Source organism: Hypanus sabinus, chromosome 23 (genome assembly GCF_030144855.1).
Source record: "Hypanus sabinus isolate sHypSab1 chromosome 23, sHypSab1.hap1, whole genome shotgun sequence".
NCBI lineage: Eukaryota > Metazoa > Chordata > Chondrichthyes > Myliobatiformes > Dasyatidae > Hypanus > Hypanus sabinus.
Window position 1 is genome coordinate 14870661 of NC_082728.1, and position 21486 is coordinate 14892146.

Below are 21486 nucleotides of genomic sequence, written 5' to 3' on the forward strand. Positions count from 1 at the left end.
GGAACACAGCAGGCTAGGCAGCACCTATAGGGAGAAGCACTGTCGACGTTTTAGGCCAAGATCCTTCGTCAGATGCTGTCTGGCCTGCTGTGTTCCACCAGCATTTTGTGTGTGTGTTGTTTGAATTTCCAGCATCTGCACGTTTCCTCGTGTTCAACATCCTAGTGAACCTCTTCTGCAGTGTCTCCAAAGCCTCCGTATCTTTCCTCTAACACGGTAATCATAACTGCATACAATACCCCAAAAGTGGCTTAACCAAAGCTTTATACACTGAGAACATGATTTATCAACTTTTATAATCTTTGCTTCAACTGATGAAAGCAAACATGTCATACGCCATCTGCTTGTATTGCCATTTTTTGTGACTTGCACCCCAGGATCCCTCTGTAAGTCAATGCTTCCCTCTGTAAGTCCTTATATTTGGCCTCCCAAAGTGCTTCACCTCATGTTTTCCCAGATTAAATAACATGGTCAAGAGGTTCAGGTGTTGTTCAGACCAAACATCAGAATGGGGAAGATATGTGATCCAAGTGATTTTGACCATGGTGCCAGATGGGGTGGTTTGACCATCTCAGAAACTGCTAATCTCCTAGGATTTTCATGTACAACAGTCTCTGGAGTTTACAGAAAATGGTGCAAAAGAAAAATCCTGTAAGCAGTAATTCTGTGGGCAAAAATATCCTGTAAATGGGAGAGGTCAGAGGAGAATGGCCAGACTGATTCAAGCAGGCAGGAAGGTGACAGTGACTCAAATAACATACATTATTACAACAGTGGTGTGCAAATGAACATCTCTGAATGCACAACATGTTGGATCTTACAAGGACTACAGCAGCACCTTACAGAGCACAAACACACACTCAGTGGCCATTTTATTTTGAATAGGAGCTAGCTAATAAATTGGTTACCGAGTGTTTGTTCTATATAGAACATAGATTTGCATATATCACAGACATCCTAGCATTGATTACTGCAGAACACCTTTGGTCACAGACCCATAGGGATCACAGGCAATTTTAAATTTTGAGAACTTAACAAGGGGTAGCACATTATCACCATATTTTTACAGTTAAAAGAATTAATTTAACTCATTTGAAATCTAATGCAGTCTTGGAAACCAAGGCAAATATTTATTGTACAAGGGAGTATTTTATGCAAATTCTTGTTAAGAACCTGTTTTTGGTTTATCTGCTCTTTTTCACTCTAGCTTCCAGGATGTTTAAAAGTTGAAACAGTGACAATGGAAGCCACAATAAAATAATCTCCATATAATAATTTGGGATTTCCTCCAACTTGCTGTCACTCTGCTGCAACTACTACAGAAGGATGAATTTATAATATTAATGAGAAAGAAGAAATAAGATCATCTAGCCAAATGTACCTCATAATAAACACAACATGATTCTGCAGATGCTGGAAACAAAGCAACACATACAAAAATGCTGGAGGGAGTCAGCAGGTCAGGCAGCATCTATGGAAAGGAATAAAGAATCGCCATTGTGGGCCAAGACCCTTCATTAGGACTGGAAAGGGAGGGAGGAGAAGCCAGAATAAAGTGTGGGGGGTGGGGAGGTATAAGGAGTACAAGCTGGCAGGTGACAAATGAAGGTAGGTAGATGGGGTGGGGGTGAATGAAGTGAGAAGCTGTGAGGTGATAGGTAGAAAAGATAAAAGGGCTGAAGAAGGAACCTGATAGGAGAGAAGAGTGGAGCATGGGAGAAAGGGGTGGAGGAATAGCATCAAAGGGAGGTGATGGACAGGTGAGAAGAAGAGGCAAGAGAGAAGCCAGATGACTTATGCAGCCTCATACAATGACAGAGAGTTTCATGACTGAACACTTCCCATCACCATTACAATGAATAAATAGTATTGTGGCAAAATTCCCACTAAACTTACAACTCTTACTAAAGAGTTACTGAAGAGTCTACTCTTACTGTTCTTACTGACTATCCACCCTATAAGAGGCATAGGTAGGGTGGATAGTCAGTACCTGTTTCCCAGCGCACCAATAGCAAACACCAGAGGGCATATATACAAAATTAAGGGAGGGAAGTTTAGGGGAGACATCAGGAGTAAGCTTTTTTTTACACAGAGGGTTGCGAGTGCCTGGAATGACTTGCCAGGTATGGTGGTGTAGGCTAAAACATTAGTGGTATTTAATAGCCTCTTGGACAGGCACATGGATGAAAGAAAAATAGAGGATTATGGGGTAGTGTGGGTTTAGTACTTTTTTAAAGAATTACATGGGTCGGCACAACATGGAGGGCTGAAGGGCCTGTACTGTGCTGCAGTGTTCTATGGTTCTGATGTGGCAGCAATTTTAAGTTAAATGTTGGCCAGTAATACATGGTTTTTACATATTAAATTATCAATCCAATCACTCTGAGTTGTTGTGAATTGTACCATTGTTTAGGATATCATGTAGAACTACATGTAATTGTTCAGTGTAACAGAGTATTTCTAAAAGTAGGTACAATTTTGACAACACTCAATGCAGGTACTGTGTACGGAACAAAGAGAAAACAGAATTGAGTTCTTACCTCTCTTCTGTTGAACCTAGGTTTTCAATTTCATTCGTAACCTCTGCTATCTCATCCTTCAACCGCTGTAAAAGGATTAGATTCAATAAGTAACACCACTAAGCATGCAATTGCTCTCAATCAAGTCATTTATTAACAAAACATGAAAATCAAACAATAAGGTGACAATATTCACTGAAGTCTTTGTTTGTAAGTGTACTCACAACAAATGTACTTTCAATTTCATTACAAAGGCCAGATAACTCTCCCCTTAGACATGTAGGCCAGTATGTCATCAGCGTAGAAAGAAATGCCTATTACAGCTAAATATGTAACCTTAATACAAAACCCAACATGAATTAAAATTGTGTAATAACCCAATTACTCCCCATAATAAGGTTAGAAAATGCTCTCAATACTCAGCATCTGTGGAAGGAGGATCAGAATCAACATGTGAGCTTGAAGACTGTTTGTGCCCTGCTGGCAAATTCAGTCTTCACCAAGATGAGAAATTGTACGTCCAAAGGTTATTCAGAATTAGGTACTCTGATCATCAGGATAGCAGTACCATCACCTAGACTGTTTTCTGAAGAAATATTACCGTAGTAAACAATTCCTTTATAGAGGAAGAATTTCATCACATGGTTTTTGGACTTCACCACAGTGAAGCTTGCTTGATACCTGGTAGGGAAAAATATGCCGTGGGAAAAGGCTGATGATTCTGAAACTGAAAAAATGTAAATCCAAAATCAGGATACAATCTTAGACTGACCTAGAATGATGAAAATAGAACTCATTTTCAACTTTTGCAAGGTTGGAGATACTAGCAGATCAAACACCAGTGATGCAACCTGCCCTATTGTCCTATAACCTGATATAGCAGAAGGGAAAATCTGAACACTATATTAAATATCCCTAATTTTGAACAGCCCAAATTTAGTTAGATTCAGTTATCTCCCCCACCTGCCAAAATTCAAAGTTCAAAGTAAATTTATTATCAAAGTACATATATGTCACCATATACTACCCAGAGATTAATTTTCTTGCAGGCAATTACAGTAGAACAAAGAAATACAATAGAATCAATGAACAACTACACACAAACTGGACAAACAACCAATATGCAAACAGAAACCTTGCAAATCCAAAAAATAAACAAGTAAATATTGAGAAAATGAGTTGTAGAGTCCTTGAAAGTGAGTCTATAGGTTATAGAATCCACCCATCCAGAGCACTGATTAATAGTATAGATAAACTGATCTGTCATTTTTGTAGAATTTGCCATGGCGTGTGCCTTCCTCATTCAAAAACATCATCTTCCATAATCCTCACAATCAATTCCCTTCAATCACAACCAGAGGAATAACATTTATTAATGGTCTCTGGAGAATCTTTCCTACAGTCAATACACAGATTAACCTACAAAATTGCACTGGGAGATATAGATAATAATTACTAGTTGTCTTTGATGAACATTAGGATTAGAAATGCAATTTTATACAAGATCCGAACATTTAATCCCACAGGTTGTGATAACATTACTTTTTATCAGTCTAACCACATTAAGCAATTATAATTTGATCATGTTATTTTGACATTAATTTATTACCGTCTTTTATAGTCACAAAAAATTCTAACTTTGGACTTCATACACAACACAGAAGTCAAAAGCTTGAAATATTGCACATGTTCCACACACATTATTCTAAAAGAGACGAATTTACACTGTGACTGATAAAATTGTGATAACTGTGTAGGTGCAAAATTTAACATTAAAACAGAATGAAAGTGGAATATTAATGTTTCAGATATTGATCTTCAATTTTTTAATTCATTGAGATATTCTTCACTGGAAGAATGAAAGATTTGCAAGTCAGAATGGAGTTGCAAGAGAGACTGCAGATGCCGGAAATTCGGAGCAACACAGATCCTTCATCAGGACTGGAAGTAAATTCTGCCATTATAATTTCTCCCAGTCCTGACTGTTAAAGGGGCTCAACCTGTAGCATATGTCCTGAAATTTGTTAACTTTGCCGCAGCACTACAATGATAAATATTTTTAAATGGAATTACGGTAAATATATATAATATAGTTAAGTTAAAATAAGTTGTACAAAAACAAATAAATTTAAAAAGAGTGAGGGTAGTATTTGTGGATTTAATGTCCATTTAGAAATTGGATGCTCAATTATATGCCTTAAAACAGTTTTTTGAAGGAAAGTGTTCAGAAAAAAGATTTAAAGAGAAGAAATTGAAGCTGCATGATAAAACTGTGTGATTAACTCCATTTTCATACTCTAATGTTAACTGGTGTTTTAATATTTGTTTCTATGTTAAATGAAAATATTTAGAGTTGTTAGTCTGAATCATTACTTTGCACATTTTGTACAACACTATTTTTGTGGAAACGATTTCTTTTTATGTAGTGCCTGATTAAATCTCAGATATTTCAAAGGCTCCACATTTAGCACCCTACTTTGAAGTGCAATCATTGTTTAGTAATTACATCAACACTGCATTTTGAATTACATGCTCTTCAACTTGCAAAGGGAAGAATGAATTCGTCTATACAATTGCCTTTCAAGATCTTCACAAAAAGTTTCATAGCTAATTGTTTAAAAACACCAATGCAAAGGATCACAGCAGCCAATTTGCTCCAGTTAAGACCTCGGTGACCAGAATGAAATAATGCCCAGGTAATTTGTTTCAGTGATGTTAATTGAGGGAAAAAAATGCCACAAACCAAGCAAAGTTCCTCTTTTCCTCTTCAGACAATGACACAAGCTCATTTAGGTCTCTCTGACATTAACTGCTTAATTTGAAAGTGGACAGTACAGGACATTAACACAAATATCAGAATCAGATTTAACATCACTGACATAATGTTGTGAAATTTGTCATTTCGTTTCAGTAGTGCACTATATACAAAAACTATAAATTGCAATAAGAAACATATATTTAAAAAAATTAATTAAGTGGGTAGTGTAAAAAGAGAGCAAAAATAGTGAGGTAGTGATCATAGGTTGGTTCATTGTCTGTTCAGAAATCTGATAGTAGAAGGGAAGAAAATGGCCCTAAAACATCGAGTATGTGTCTTCAGACTCCTGTATCTCCTTTCTAATGGAAGCAATGAGTGATGGGGTCCTTAGTGATGGATGCCACCTTTATGAGGCATTGACTTTTGAACATGTCCTGAGAGATTCTGCAGATGCTGGAAATCCAAAGCAACACATACAAAATGCTGGAGGAACTCAGCAGGTCAGGCAACATTGACAGTCGACATTTTAGCCGAGTTATTGCAGCATTTCTTGCTGAAAATCCCTCCCAAGAATCTAATTGTATGGGAACAACAAGAACACAAATCATACTTCTCCATTCAATAGTATAATCCTACATCAAAAGGTGGCATCATTAGGGCCTTTTCATTACTCCAGAGAGAAATCATGGTTCCATTCCTCCTTTCTATTTTCTTTACTCATTTGGAAACTGAAAGTGCTGTTTCAAGGCTTCTGCACGTCAAACCTTCCTGACCTAATTCTGTGTCAGCTTCAATTTTCTGCCCTAAAAACTACCAACAGTGAGATCTGAGCAGATTGAGCTGACGTATCCCTCAGGCTTTTCAAACCTTCTTTAAAAGAAGCTGCTGCAAATGTGGCTAGAGGCAAACAAAGAGCTAAGTCAACTTGATTTGCCCTAATTGCCCCAATCATTGGCTTATAGTTTTTTAAAAAATGAACTGAATCCAATTGTCACACCTTGCACAACAATTTTGTATGTAGATCTTTAAATCCTATAAAAATATTAAATTGCATGCTATTGCACTGATGTATTGTCTCTTTGTTTCTTCTGTGCTGAGCTGCACATCTAGACCTACACCGCACTTCATTTAAATCTAAATTTTAAATTGCTTTCAGTTCAATTTTCATGAATTAGCTTCTTTGGTTTTAAGAATGTTAAGGGTGCCTTGTGTTCACAAATTATGCATTTTTGTGTTTTGTGATCAGGTGGCTAGATATGCATTGGAATATGCTGTGAGAAAAGGCAGACTAGAAAAGGAAGCATTCATAAAACCTGATGAAGGGTTCAACCCAAACATTGATTGTTTATCCCAATCCATAGATGCTGTCTGACCTGCGGAGTTCCTTCAGTATTTTGTATGCGATATGCTGGAATTCCAGCATCTACAGAATTCTCTTGTGTTTAACATTCATAAGAATATAGTGCAGATATTACAGATGTTCAATAAATGTTATATGTGATGTATTTGTTATAAAAACTGCATAACAGGACAATATCCTAACTTGGAATAATCCTGAATAGTTTCCACTGTATTATTTGCAATTTTATTCAAATAATGGAACAAAGCTATCAATTCTGATAATCTCAATGCATTCAGGATCTGCCAAAATATGTAATTTGAAGTCAATAATGAACAATATTAAGTAAAGAACTAAAAACTTTTAAAACTTTATATGTTAGAGTAGCTTGCTGAAGAAAGGCAGAGACATCAGCTGGCAGGACATCAATGCAGAATTAATGTTGTAGCTAATCAATCTACACATTTAACTCAGTCTAATAAACTAATTTCAATTTTCAAGAGCATTTACTAAAGTATTATCCTGTGCCTACATGCTACTGCTGAACACACACTCAATGCTCACTTTATTAAGTACCCTTAATAAAGTGGCCACTGTGTGTATGATCATGGTCTTTTGCTGCTGTAGCCCATCCATTTCAAGGTTTGATATGTACATACAGAGTTGCTCTTCTGCACACCACTCTAGTAATTGAGTTACTGCCACCAGTTTGACCCTTCTCCTCTGACCTCTCTCATTATCAAGGAGTTTTCACCCACAGAACCATCGTTCACTGGATGTTTTTTGTTTCACACACCATTCTCTGTAAACTCCACTTCTGTTCGTGAAAATCCCATGAGATCAGCATTTTCTGAGATACTCAAACCACCCCTTCAGGCACCAAGAAACATTCTACAGTCAAATTCACTTAGATCACATTTCTTTACCATTCTGATGTTTGGTCCGAACAACAAATGAAACTCTTGACCATGTTTGCAATCCTTTATGCATTGAGCTGCTGTCACATGATTGGCTGATTAGATATTTGCATTAACTAGCAGGTGTTCAGGTGTATCTAGTAAAATGATCACTGAGTATATATGCAATTTCAACATTGCAAAAGCAAATTAAGACAGATGCTTTGTCGCTGAACTAAGAAAAAGATGCTTTGCAGCTGAAAAGCATTTTTTAATTAATCACATTTCTTCACAAAATGAACAATCATTCAAGCAGTAAGATTAAATATAGAGCTAAGCATGTCATGCATTTGAGAGTGTATAACATGCAAAGCCATTCAGCCTATCATGTCCAAGACTAGCTTTGCCTTAGCTGTAATACTGCATCCAATTCCAAGCTCCCTATTTTATGAAGAACACTTTCTTCCATCTGTCCAAGATAGCTATCAGGAGCGCTATGTATGCAGGGTCCTTAGCATGTCAAGGATCTCTCCCCATCCATCCCCCAATCTTTTTGGCCCTCTACCATCAGGCAAGAGGTATGGTAGCATTCGGACAAAGACTGGTAGGGTGGGAAACAGCTTCTTCCCCCGGGTCGTAGAACTACTGAGCTCCCTACCACCACTCGGGTCTCATCATGCATGGAGCGTCAGTAGCATTACTTGGGGGCAGCGCGTCGCATAGTGGTTTGCACAATGCTTTGCAGTACCAGCGACCCAGGTTCAATTCCCGTCACCGCCTGTAAGGAGTTTGTACACTCTCCCTGTGACTGTGGGTTTCCTCCTGGTGCTCCAGTTCCTTCCCACAATCCAAAGACGTACCGGTTGGTTAGTTAATTGGTCATTATAAACTGTACTGTGATTAGGCTAGGGTTAAATCAGGGGTTAATCAGCAATGTGGTTTGAAGGGCTTTAAGGGCCTACTCCATGCTGTATCTTAATAAATAAATTAAAATACTATTTACTTTTAAGCTTGTGTTGTAAATACACCTTATACAAAATGTCAGTCCTCTGGAAGATACATTAATTTATTAATTTATTTGTGATAACGTTACTTTGTGGGTTGTGTGAGAGTTACATGTGCTGTGTTGTGCACCATGATATGGAAGAACAATGTTTCATTTGTTGGCATATGTGTGTATGGATGAATGATAATAAACTTGAATTTGAACTTACAAGCTGGTACAGAAAAACATTATTAGAATAACTCGAGGGATGGGAGATTACAGCAATGCAGATTTATGGGAGATTTAAGCTAATTTTTTTCTTGAGCCAGGGAAGGATAATAGATTTTGTAGAGATGTTTAAAAATACAAAAGACTTTATTCAGGATATATCAAGAGAAATTTCCCAAGGGAAGAAAAATCTGCGTTGACATGTAAAAGTTTATATAACAAATGGTTATTCACAATAAATTGGTGAAAATAGATATTCTACAATGGCTTTTGAAATGATTTGTAATAAGCTCCTGACAGAGAAAGCACAATCATACACAGAAAGAGCTCAGAAGGACAGTCTGGATTGTTTGTTAAGAGTTGGAATAAAATTGAAATGTATGCACCATTCCCATTCTTTTACCATCCCCCATTCTGGCTCTCCTCTTAACCCTTCTCTTCTCCTCACCTGCCTATCACCTCGCTCTGGTGCCTCTCCTCCTCCTTTTCTCCCATGGTCCACTTTCCTCTCCAATCATATTCCTCCTTCTTCAGCACTTTACCTCTTGCACCTATCATCTCCCAGCTTCTCACTTTATCCCCCACCTACCTACCTTCCCCCTAAAATAGCTTCATCTATCACCTGCCAGTTTGTACTCCTTCTCTTCCCCCAATGTCTTATTCTTATTCTTTCCTTTCCAGTCCCAATGAAGGGTCTCTGCCAGAAATGTCAACCGTTTATTCCTCTCCATAGATGTTCCTTGGCCTGTCTGTGCATTTCTGCGTTTGTGTAATTCCAGATTTCCAGCATCAGCAGAACCCCTCGTGTTATTAAAGTGCTGAATATCCTTTTTCCGCAGTGATATCAATGATGAATCAAATAGTCCTTATATCATAGATATTCAAATTAATTCACATACAAAGAGTTTTTCCCAGATATCATGATTTGATCAACAAACTGTCAATTAGCTAAATTTATTTTATCAGTACAGTTTCTTCAACAATCTATGTAACATAAAACAAAAGAGAAGGGTGAGAAGGTTCCCTCAGTGTCCCACATATAGCAAAATCATCAGGTCTTTATAATGAATTTGCACCACACCTTACTCACTGAATGAATCTTCCTCAGTGGGGCCAAGTACATCATGGAAATGAAAAGTCCTTGAAAGTGGGATTAGAAATTTAGTTGCTATAGAAGCATACAAACCAATTAAAACATACCTACTTTGAAAGTTTAATTTACTATCCTTGTACTATTCTGGTATATCACATAAAAAATATTGTCTCAGCACCTAGAAAACAGTACGCAACTATGATAAACTAGATAATATAATGCTGGTAACTAGGCTGAGCATCATAGTTTAATAGCTTTTTGGGCTCCCTATCCAAGAAAGAATGCGCTGGCATTGGAGAGGGTGTAGAGGAGATTCATGAGAATGATCCTGAGAATGAAAGGGTTAACATATGGGGAGTGTTTGATGGTTCTGGCCTGTACGCACTGGAGTTTAAAAGGATGGAAGGGGGTTCTCATTGAAACCTATTGAGTATTGAAAGGCCTTGATAGAGTGAATGTGGAGAAGATATTTTAAGAATGGGGGGGGGGGGGGAGAAGCCAGGACAAGCAGGCATAGCCTCAAAATAAAAGAATGTCCTTTTAGAACAGAGGTGAAAAGAAATATATTTAGCCAGAGTGTAGCGAATCTGTGGAATTCATTGCTACAACGGCTGTGGTGGCCAAGCCATTGGGTATATTTAAAGCAGAGGCTGAGAAGTTCTTAATTAGTAATTAGATTATGGGAAGAAGGCAGAAAAATGGGGTTGAGGGGATAATAAATCAGCCATGGAGCATACTTGATGGGCAAAAAGGTCTTATAACTTCACAATAACTCCTGTCCAATAACATGTGAACAGGTAAACTCCAGAAGTCTGAATGACTAGAATTTCCCTCAGCAAAACACTTCATTCTAGAGTTGACATACGTGATCAGATCCAAAAAGTACCTATTTTTCTGAGGAATTTCCAAACACTAATTCTGCAGCAGAAAGTAACTCACTTCAAGAGAATGATAGTGCTGAATTAGAATTTGACAGTGCTTTATTGACATACATCCTATAATGACTTCAAACATGCTATATCACCGTACCTTTGCAAAAAATTCTCACTGCTTCCTTTATTGCAACTAGCTAAATTTACCATCTTGCCTTCATCCTGCAACCTTGGATGCCCTGACTAATCAAGAATCTATCAATCTACGCTTTAAATATACACAATGACTTGGCCTCCACAAATGTCTGTGGCATTGAATTTCACAGATTCACCATAATCTGGCTAAAAAAAATTCTTCCTCATCTCTGTCCCAGACAAGATGGAGCAGACTTTGTCAAGTGTGTTCAGGAAAGTTTCCTTCATCAGTACATAGAACTCCCAATGAGACAGTCTGCTATTAGCAAATGAGAGAGGGCAGGTGACAGAACTTTACGTAGGAGAACACTTTGCATCTAGTGATCACAGTGCCACTAGTTTCAAATTAAGTATGCAAAAAGATATGTTTGGTTTGCAGGTTGAGATTCTAAATTGGAGAAAGGCCAATTTAGATGATATCAGAGATGATCTGGCAAGAATGGATTGGGAGAGGCTGTTTTCTGCCAAAGGTGTACTTGGTAAGTGGGAGGCCATCAAAATTTAAATTTACAGAGTACAAAACTTGTACTTGCCTGTTAGAATAAAAGGTAAAAAATAAAAAGTATAGGGAACCTTGGTTTTTCAAGAGATACTGAAGCCCTGGTTAAGAGATAAAAAGGAGGTGCATAGCAGATATAGGCAAGTAGGAACAAATGATGAGCTTACTGAGTACAAGAAATACAAGTGAGCACTTAAGAAAGAAATCAGGAGGGCTAAAAGACAAAGTTGTCCTAACAGACAAGGTGAAAGAGAATCTAAAGGGACTCTACGGGTATGTTAACAGCAAAACAACTGCAGGGGACTAAATCTGTCCTCTGGAAGATCAGAATAGTAATCCATGTGTGGGGCTAAAACAGATAGGGGAGATTTTAAATAAACTTTTGCATCTGTATTTATTCAGGAGATGGACACAGTGTCTATAGAAGTGAGGCAAAGCAGCGTGAATTTCATGGACCATGTATAGATTACATAGGAGGGGGTGTTTGCTGCACTGAGGAAAATCAGGGTGGATAAATCCCAGGGCCTGCCTGACAAGGTTTTCCCCTCGGACACAATGGGAGGCAAGTGCAGAAATTGCCAGGGCACTAACAGAGATATTTAAATCATCCTTAGTGACAGGAGATGTACCAAAGGATTGGAGGAGAACCAATGTTGTTCTGCTGTTTAAGAAAGGCTCTAAACATAAACCAGGCCAGAGAGTCTGGTGTCAGCTGTGGGAAAGTTATTGGAAGGTATTCTAAGGAATTGGATATCCAAGTATTTGGATAGACATGGACTGATTAAGAATAGTCAGCATGGCTTTGTGCATGGTAGGTTATGCTTAACCAATCTAATAGAACTTTTTGAGGAAATTACCTGGAAAGTGGATGAAGGCAAGGCTGTGGATATTGTCTACGTAGATTTTAGCAATCTATTTGGCAAGGTCCTGCATGGGAAGTTGGTTAAGAATGTTCGGCATTCAAGATGAGGTAATAAATTGAAAAAGGTGAATATCAAAATACAATAGGGTGAATACAGGACTGAAGGTGTTGTATCTGAATGCAGGCAGTAAACAGAATAAGGTAGGTGAACTGCAGCAGAGTGGCAGATTGGCAGGTATGATGTTGTAGGCATCACTGAATCATGGCTGAAAGATTGTAGCTGGGAGCTCCAAGTCAAAGGATACATATTGTATTGAAAGGATAGGCAGGAAGGAAGAGGGGCAGCATTGTTCTGTTGGTAAAAAAAAGGAAATCAAATCATTAGAAAGAGGTGACAGAGGGTCAGAAGATGTTGAATTATTGTGGATAGAATTAAGGAATGGCAGGTGTAAAAACACCCTGATCGGAATTGTATACAGATCCCCAAACAGTAGTAAGGATGTGGTCTACAAATTACAACAGGAGGTAGAAAATGCATGCCAAAAGGGCAATGTTACAATAGTCATGAGGGACTTCAATATGCAGGTAGATTGGGGAAATGAGATTACAAGGGGAAGTTTCTAGTGTCCCTACAAGATGGTTTTTTAGAGCAGCTCGAGGTTGAGACCACTAGAGGATCAGCTATTCTGCATTGGGTGTTGTGCAATGAACCAGAATTGATTAGAGACCTTCAGGGAAAAGAACCCTTAGGGGCATGATGATAATATGATTGAATTCACCCTGAAATCTGAGGAGAGCTAAAGTCAGATGTATCAGTATTACAGTGGAGTAAAGAGAATTACAGAAGCAAGTTGGCCAGAATTGATTGAAAAAGAACACTGGCTGGGATGACAGCAGAGCAGCAAAGGCTGGAATTTCTGGAAGCAATTTGGAAGGCACAGGATATATACATCCCAAAAAGGAAAAATGTATTCTAAAGGTAAGAAGACACAACCATGGTTAACAAGTCAAAGCCAACATAAAAGTCAAAGAGACAGCCCTGTAACAGAACAAAAATTAGTGAGAAGTTAGAGAATTGGGAATCTTTTAAAAACCAACAGAAGGCAACTAAAAAAGGCATTAAGAAAGTAAAGATGGAATATGAAATTAAGCGAGCCAATAATATTAAAGAGGATACCAAAAGTTTCTTCAGGTGCATAAGGTGTAAAAGAGAAGTGAGAGTGATATTGGACCACTAGAAAACAATGTTGGAGAGATAATAATGGGGTTCAATGAAATAGCAGATGAAATAAATAAGTATTTTGCATCAGTCTCCACTGTGGAAGACATTAATAGTATGGTGGAAGCTCCAGATGTCAAGGTGCATGAAGTGTGTGAAGTTACGATAACTAGAGAGAAGGTTCTTGGGAAACTGACAGGTCCGAGTGTAGATAAATCACGAACCAGACGGTAGACACCCCAGAGTTCTGAAAAAGGTGGCTGAAGAGATCTGTGACAGTACATGGACTGGTAGTTAGTTTTGAGCAAGTAGAGAGGCTACAGAAGGACTTAGACAGATTGGGAGAATGGGCAAAGAAATGGCAGATGGAACACAGTGCTGGGAAGTGTATGATCGCGCATTTTGATAGAAGAAATGAAAGGGTTGATTATTGTCTAAATGGGAAGAAAATACAAAACAACTGAGATGCAAAGGGACTTGGGAGTCCTTGTGCAGGATTCCCTAAAGATTCATTTGCAAGTTAATGTTAGCATTCATTTCAAAAGAACTAGGATATAAAAGCAAGGATGTAATACTGAGACTTTATAAAATACTAGTGAGGACTCACTTGGAGTATTGTGAGCAGGTTTGGGCCCCTTATCTTAGAAAGGATGTGCTGAAGCTGGAAAGGGTTCAAAGGAAGTTCATGAAAATGATTTCAGGATTGAATGGCTTAGCATATGAATACCATTTGATGGTGCTGGGCCTGTATTCACTAGAATTCAGAAGAATGATGGGTGACCTCATTGAAACCTATCTAATAGTGAAAGGTCTTGATAGAGTGGATGTGAAGAGGATGTTTCCTATGGTGGGAGGATCTAAGACCAGAGGATACAGCCTCAGAAAATAGAGGGGCTTCCTTTTGGAATGGAGATGAAGAGGAATGTCTTTAGTCAAAGAATGGTGAATCTGTGGAGGCCAAGTCTATGTATATTTAAGGCAGAGACTGATAGGTTCTTGATTGGTCAGGGCATTAAGGGATACAGGAAGGCAGCAGGTGATTGGGGCTGAGTGGAACATTAAATCAGTCATGATGAAATAGTGAAGCAGACTCGATGGCCCAAATGGCCTAATTCTGCTCCTATATCTTATGGTTTTATTGGATTTGATAATGTCTTTGAAGCCAGAGAGTGGTAGCAGGTTGCCTCTCTGACTGGAGGCCTGTAACTAGCGAAGTGCTGCAGGGATCAGTGCTGGGTCTATTGTTGTTTGCCATCTTTATCAACGATCCAGATAATAATGTGGTTAACTGGATCTGCAAATTTGCAAGTGACACCAAGTTTAGGGGTACAGTGGACAGTGTGAAAGGCCATCAGAGGGATCTGGATCAGCTGGAAAAATGGGCTGAAACATGGCAGATGCAATTTAATGCAGATAAGTGTGAGACGTTGCACTTCAGTAAGACCAACGAAGGTAGGTCTTACACAGTGAACAGTAGAGCACTGAGGAGTGTGGTAGAACAAAGATCTGGGAGTATAATTCATTGAAAGTAGAGTCAAAGGTAAATAGGTCATAAAGAAAGCTTTTGCAACGTTGGCTTCATAAATCAAAGTATTGAATACAGGAGATGGGATGTTATGTTGAAGCTGTATAAGATGTTGATGAGGCCATTGTGGAGTACTGTGTGCAGTTTTGGTCACCAACCTACAGGAAAGATGTCAATAAGATTGAAAGAGTCCAGAGAAAAGGAAATTTATAAGGATCTTGTCATGTCTGGAGGACCCATGTTACAAGGAAAGATTAAATAGGTTAGGACTTTCCTTCTTGGAACATAGAAGATTGAGGGGAGATCTGATGGAGGTAATTAAAATTATCAGTGATATACAAAGGGCAAATGCAAGCAGGTTTTTTCTACTGATGTCGGGTGGGAATACAACCAGAGGTCATGGGTTAAGGGTAAAAGGTGAAAAGTTTAAGGGGAATATGAGGGGAACTCTTCACTCAGCGGGCCATGAGAGTGCTGGCTACTTGTTCCACACAAGTGGTGCATGCGAGCTCAATTTCAACACTTAAACGAAGTTTGGATAGTTACATGGATGATAGGGGTTTGGAAGGGCTATGGTCCCAGTGCAAGTCAATGGGAGTAAGCAGCTTTAATGGTTCAGCATGGACCAGATTGGCCAAAGGCTCTTTTCTGTGCTGTACTTTTCTTTAACTATGACTTAAAGAGACACCCTAGTATTCTGATGCTATGCACTCTGGTCCTAGACTCCCCCAATATAGGAAACATCCTCTCCACATCCACTATCTTGACCTTTTAATATTTGATAAGTTTCAATGAGATTCTCCCTTATTTTCTAAATTCCAGAAGTACAGGCTCAGATCCATTAAATGCTCCTCATATGTTAACCTTTCAAAAATATCGTGATGGCTTCCTACGCTTGCTAATAAAAATGATTACAGAACTGAATGAATTGTTCCTAAATATTCCCACAGCATTAAGCGTGAACAAGACAAAAGGAGTTGATGTGACAAGATCAACACTGTGCAACTCATGGAGGATATTCTCACAGTTTTTGCTGAAGTAATGGATTAAAGATGAAGTATAGAGATCTATGTTATAACAACTTTGATTATAATTACTGGTTTGTATAAATTGTTCACATGAATTCCACTACCATGAGATTAATTTTTATTTGGTGATATGTTGCTTGCAAGTGTAATTAGAATAATTAGAAAGTTAATTTGGCTATCTTTCTATCTGTAATGGAACAGATTTTAACTGCAACTTTGAATCCAACAGTCTTTGGACAGCAATAGGAAGAACTCCATACAAATATATAAAGTGATTCATTCTTTAGGGAAGCCACTAATCAGAATAAAGAATGATCATTTTAAGCTTACTAAACTTCAAACGTCAAAAAGAAACAGCAATCTCCTTGAGTTTTAACATGTACTTGCATGGACAGAACCAATGCAAATGATGCAATTGAGCAACGTGCTTCCATTGTCATGAGTTCAAACTGTTTACATTTGGAGAAGGAATCAGGATTGCCACATAAAATTAAAGATCTGTACTTAAGTGCGATTCATTGAAGAAGATACCCACAAGTTAACAATAGCCAAGCAACATAATAAGTGGTACATAGTTAACAAGTGCCATGACCTATCAAACCATAGTTTACTACTACAGCTAATTATGAGCTACAGCAGCATGGAAACATAATTAGGATGATCAGGGAACTTGTACATGACAGGTCTCACAGTTCAATCGCCTTGCCGTGATGGAGAAGCCTGTGAATTTCTGAGATCATGAAAATGATGCCATCTGTAGTTTAGCCACCTGGTGCTTAGCTCATGGTAGGGTCACCCACGGTGATGAAGTCAAGGGGGAGGTTCCAAACAAATAACGATCCAGCCAAGACCTTAATGGTGGAGATGGCGAAAGATGACACATCAGAATGGCAATGAAGGTGGCGAAAGGCTGCAGCAGTGAATGTCTCCGAGTCATCTTGCATTACATGCCACTGGATCCTAACCCCAACTTGTCAAGGACCTTGTGATAGCGTTCTCCATTGACGAACTTCTAGGGTATCACACTCAACTTGAGTGATCACACTACCACTACATTTGCCTCTTCTACTATGACCTTAACAAATAACGTTTAAAAACAGACAAGAAAGACAGAGGGGAACTGAGCAAGTCAGGCAGCATCTAAGGAGGGCAAAAATAAATAAATAAATAAATAAATAGATAAATAGATGTTTCAGGTAAAAACCCTTCATCAGGACTAGTCAGAGCAGCACGTATGCAAGAAAATCTGCACATGCTGGAAATCCAGAGCAACACACAAAAAATGCTGGAGGAACTCAGCAGGCTGAGCAGCAGCTATGGAAAAGAGTAAGCAGTCAATGATTCAGACAGTGACCCTTCATCTGGGCACTCAAGAGTCATAGCTGGCACATCACAACCAACTGCCAGAGTCAGCTGCAATTAATAGCCCGAATTCTTAAGTGTACCATGCCATCACACAAATCAAATTTCTTCCACTTAATTTGTATTAATGACATAAATGCCATCATCTCACGACACACACTAACTAGCAAGGGTTTTGTATGACAATAACTTACAGTCTGTAGATGCTGAGGTGGCACAAATCTGTATTGAGACTGGTATCAGACACAGTTCCCCTTCACCCCAAATTGCAGTGGTATTGGAGCAAATGTATGGGGTTTTATAGATTTATAAAGGTGGCGGGTTGATATCGTGCTCGCAACTCGGCCTCGTAAAAAAAACCATTGCCACCTGCACAATATTATCTTCCTCAGACCACTGTTTATTGTGTATATTGTGACCACTGTCAATGCACTATTGTTTGACCAATGCTAGGTGACTTTCTGTTTGTTAATCACAGGGAGTCCAATCCCTGTCCTCTTCTAAAGCAAAAATAATGACCACCACTAACAATCAATTCCAATGATTTTTCATTTCACAATCATGGCTGGCTATTCTTTCATCTCAAAATGTGAATGAAACTAATCACAATTATAATTAATTTCTTATCCCATTTATCTTCTAACACCTGAACAAAAATTCTGTTTGTTTTTTTCTTCCACAAACCTGGAGGGACAAAAAACAAATATTGTTCTGGTTCTGGTGAAAGAAGATAAATAGGATAAGAAATTAATTATAATATCTCTCATCTCAAATTACTCAAGATTAATATTAGTCTGTTGAAATTGCTTAATGATTTTCTGCAGAAGTAAATTATAATTCAAAGCCTGCATCACAGGAGAGATGAAGACAAATATATTATTCAAAAAAGACAATCACAATCTGTTATTTACCATCACCTGCTTCATGGTCCACTTTCACAGAACAGCACAGCATAGTAAAGGCCCTTCGTGATATGATGCTCTGCTGACCTTTTCACCTACTCCAAGATCAACGTAATTCTTCTCTCCCTCAAACTCCAATTTTTCTATCATCTATGTGCCTAAGAGACTCTTAAATGTCTCTAATGTATCTGCCTGCTCTACCCCCAACAGTGAGTTCCATACACTTAGCACTGTCTATGTAAAAAAAAACCTACCTCTGACATCCCCCTATACTTACTTCCATTCACGCTAAAAGGATGCCCTCTCACATTGTCACCCTGGGGGAAAAGAGTCTCTGGCTATCCAGTCGATCATCTTGTACATCTCCAGTAAGCTCTCCAATCCAGGGAGCATTCTGGTAAATTGACTCTGCACTCTCTCCATAGCTTTGACATCCTTCCTATAATGAGTGGACCAGAAATGAACACAATACTCCGTGTGGTCTAACTGGGGTTTTAAAATCGAGCTGCAATATTACCTCAAAGCTCTTGAACTGAATCTCGATTAATGAAGGCTAACACACCACACACCTTCTGAGCAGCCCTATCAACTTGCAAAATTTCAAATATGTCATTCTTTACTATTAACAGCACACTTGCAATTTTTAAGTGATCCAGAGTACTTAAATCACACAAATTAGGAATTAAGCCCAAATATTTCCTGAGATGCCTCACTGAAGACAGTGTAAGTGGATAGAAATTAACCATGGCTTGAAAGCCATAGAGCCAGAAATTATACAGTTCCCAAGGAGACATTGGATTGTGTAGCACGAGAGAGAGTTCAAAAGAAGCGAGTGGGGGCAGACGGACATTCTGGGTGCCAAGGAGACTTTGGATCGTGCATAAATAGGCACTTGACAAATGCCAATAGAAAGAAGTTAGGGACAGAGGAGGTCAGATGCCCATCCAACTAACCCATTTACGAGTGTGAATAGCTCTAAGCGTCGAGGTGATTTGGAGAGGTCGAGAACGGCTTCTTCAGCAGTGATATTCAAGTCTGATGCAAATTTTGGGTGGTGTGTTCTAGGACTGGAGTAATTTGTCATGGCAAGGCCCAGGTCCTAATGCGAAGTACAATACGCTGCTTGAATAATCTAAACACCGGCCCAAACAGACCGGAAAGGCAGGGTATTGAGAGTCTGCCAAGGTGGGATCACTCCAAGTGCCGAACCAATTTGGAGAAGTTGAGAACAGCTTCTCCGACAGGGAAATCTAGTCCCAGAATGATTCCTTGCAGAGGGGGCATGGATCCTAATGTGAAATTTGGACAATTTTAAATGCCAGCACAGATAGTCTGGGGACCCCTCTCCACAATGCTGAGGCTGTGAGTCTGCCCCCGGCTGCTGTGTCTCATGTCTGTGAACTTTGTGGTGATTTCCCTGCAAATATGATTAACTGAATACCAAGGCTTTGGGCCTACTCTGGGGATCTGGATCCAAGGACTAAACTTAGTTTGGAATACTGTTGTTGCTGCTCGCTTCTACTACGTGCATGATTTGACTTTTTCCCCTTTTCTCTGTGGGCACTGGGGGCTGGCCTTATTTTTTTTAAATTGGGTTCTTTCAGGTTCAGGATCAGGTTTATTATCACCAGCAAGTGTAGTGAAACCTGTTCCTTGCTTTGCAACTGCCTGTTAAGCAAACAAATCTCAAGGTTGAATAATTTATACGTTCTTTGATAACAAATGCACTTTGAATCTTTAAAACTTTAAACGGAGCTGACATTGTGCGAGTGAGCCAGAGTTGGAGTGGAAGCCCAGGCATTGGCTCAGAGGCTTCGGAGAGAAATGTGGAGGGCTGCAAGTTAATTTTTTTGTTTAATTTTTCTTTCTTTTTGCACAGTTAGAGCAGTGGGGTTGCCAGGCAGGGTAGTGGAAAGCTCCTCTTGTGGGATGTGGACAGGCAGGGAGACCTCCGTGTTAAGGAACTGGAACAAGCTGAACTCCAGATCACTCGGGAGCTGAGGAATTGATCAACAGGACATACAGGGAGATAGTTAAACCCAAGGTGCAGGACAGAGGTAACTGGGTGACTATCAGAACAGTGAAAGGGGAAGAGCAGCCAATGCAGAGAATCCTGTGGCTGTTCCCCTCAATCGGTGTAATTGGTAAATGGGAGATCTTCCAATCGTGAAATTTTGAGGGTACGGAGTTTGTATGTTTGAATAAAAAAGCAAGGAATACAATTTTAGGGAACCTTAATTTTCAAGAGATATTGAGGCATTGGTTAAGAGAAAAAAGGAGATGCTTAGCAAGTATAAGCAGGCAGGAACAAATGAGATACTTACCGAGTACATGGAATGCAAGAGAACACTTAAGGAAATCAGGAGGGCTAACTGAAGACACGAGGTTGCTTCTAGGACACAAGATGAAGAAGAATCCTAAGGCCTTCTACAGATATATTAACAGCAAAAGGATTGCAAGGGACAAAATTGATCCTCTCGAAGATCAGTGTGGTTATCTATTCGTGGAGCTGAAAGATATGGGGGAGAACTTAAATGGATTTTTTTGTATCTGTATTTGCTCAGAAAACAGACTATGTGACTATCAGAAATGAGGAAAAGCAGCAGGGAAGTCATAGATATTACTGAGGAGGCGGCATTTGTTGCCTTCAGGAAAATTGGGATGGATAAATCCAAGGACCTGACAAGGTGTTCCCTCAAACCCCGTGGGAGGCAAGTGCAGAAATTACAGGGGCACTGTCAGAGATATTTAAAACTTCCTTTGCCACAGGTGAAGTACAGGTTCAATTTCAACATTTAAGAGAAATTTGGGTAAGTACATGGATGGGACAGGTATGGAAGGCTATGGTCTGAGTGCAGGTCAATGGTAGAGGCAGATTAATAGTTCAACATGGACTAGATGGGCCAAAGGGCCTGTTTCTGTGTTTAGTGTTCTATGACTCCAGTACTAAACATATTGCATGGATATAGGCCCGTCTGCCTAGCACATTCATGCTGACCTTTTTGTCTGTGAACACTAATCCCAGCTACCCATATCCTTCTACACCCTGTTTTATCAAGTGTCTTTTAAACATAATGATTGTATCTGGCTCCACCATCATCCCCCTTGCAGCAGGTTCCACTTATCAACCATTCTCTGTGTAAATAAAAACTTTAACTCTCTGTACTCGCACCTTAAACCTTATGCCCGCTTGTTTTGCTACCA

The 21486-nt window shown here is 39.1% G+C and overlaps 1 protein-coding gene across 3 annotated transcripts in view; it reads right to left on the reverse strand.

Annotated features, from left to right (window-relative positions):
- cyth1b (cytohesin 1b) overlaps nt 1–21486 on the reverse strand; it is a 227293-nt gene that overhangs the window by 39721 nt on the left and 166086 nt on the right. For all 3 annotated transcript variants that reach the window (XM_059948430.1, XM_059948428.1, XM_059948429.1), the window contains one exon: nt 2541–2605. In XM_059948430.1, coding sequence (XP_059804413.1) covers nt 2541–2605 — 65 coding nt within the window. The remainder of the gene's footprint in view (nt 1–2540; nt 2606–21486) is intronic.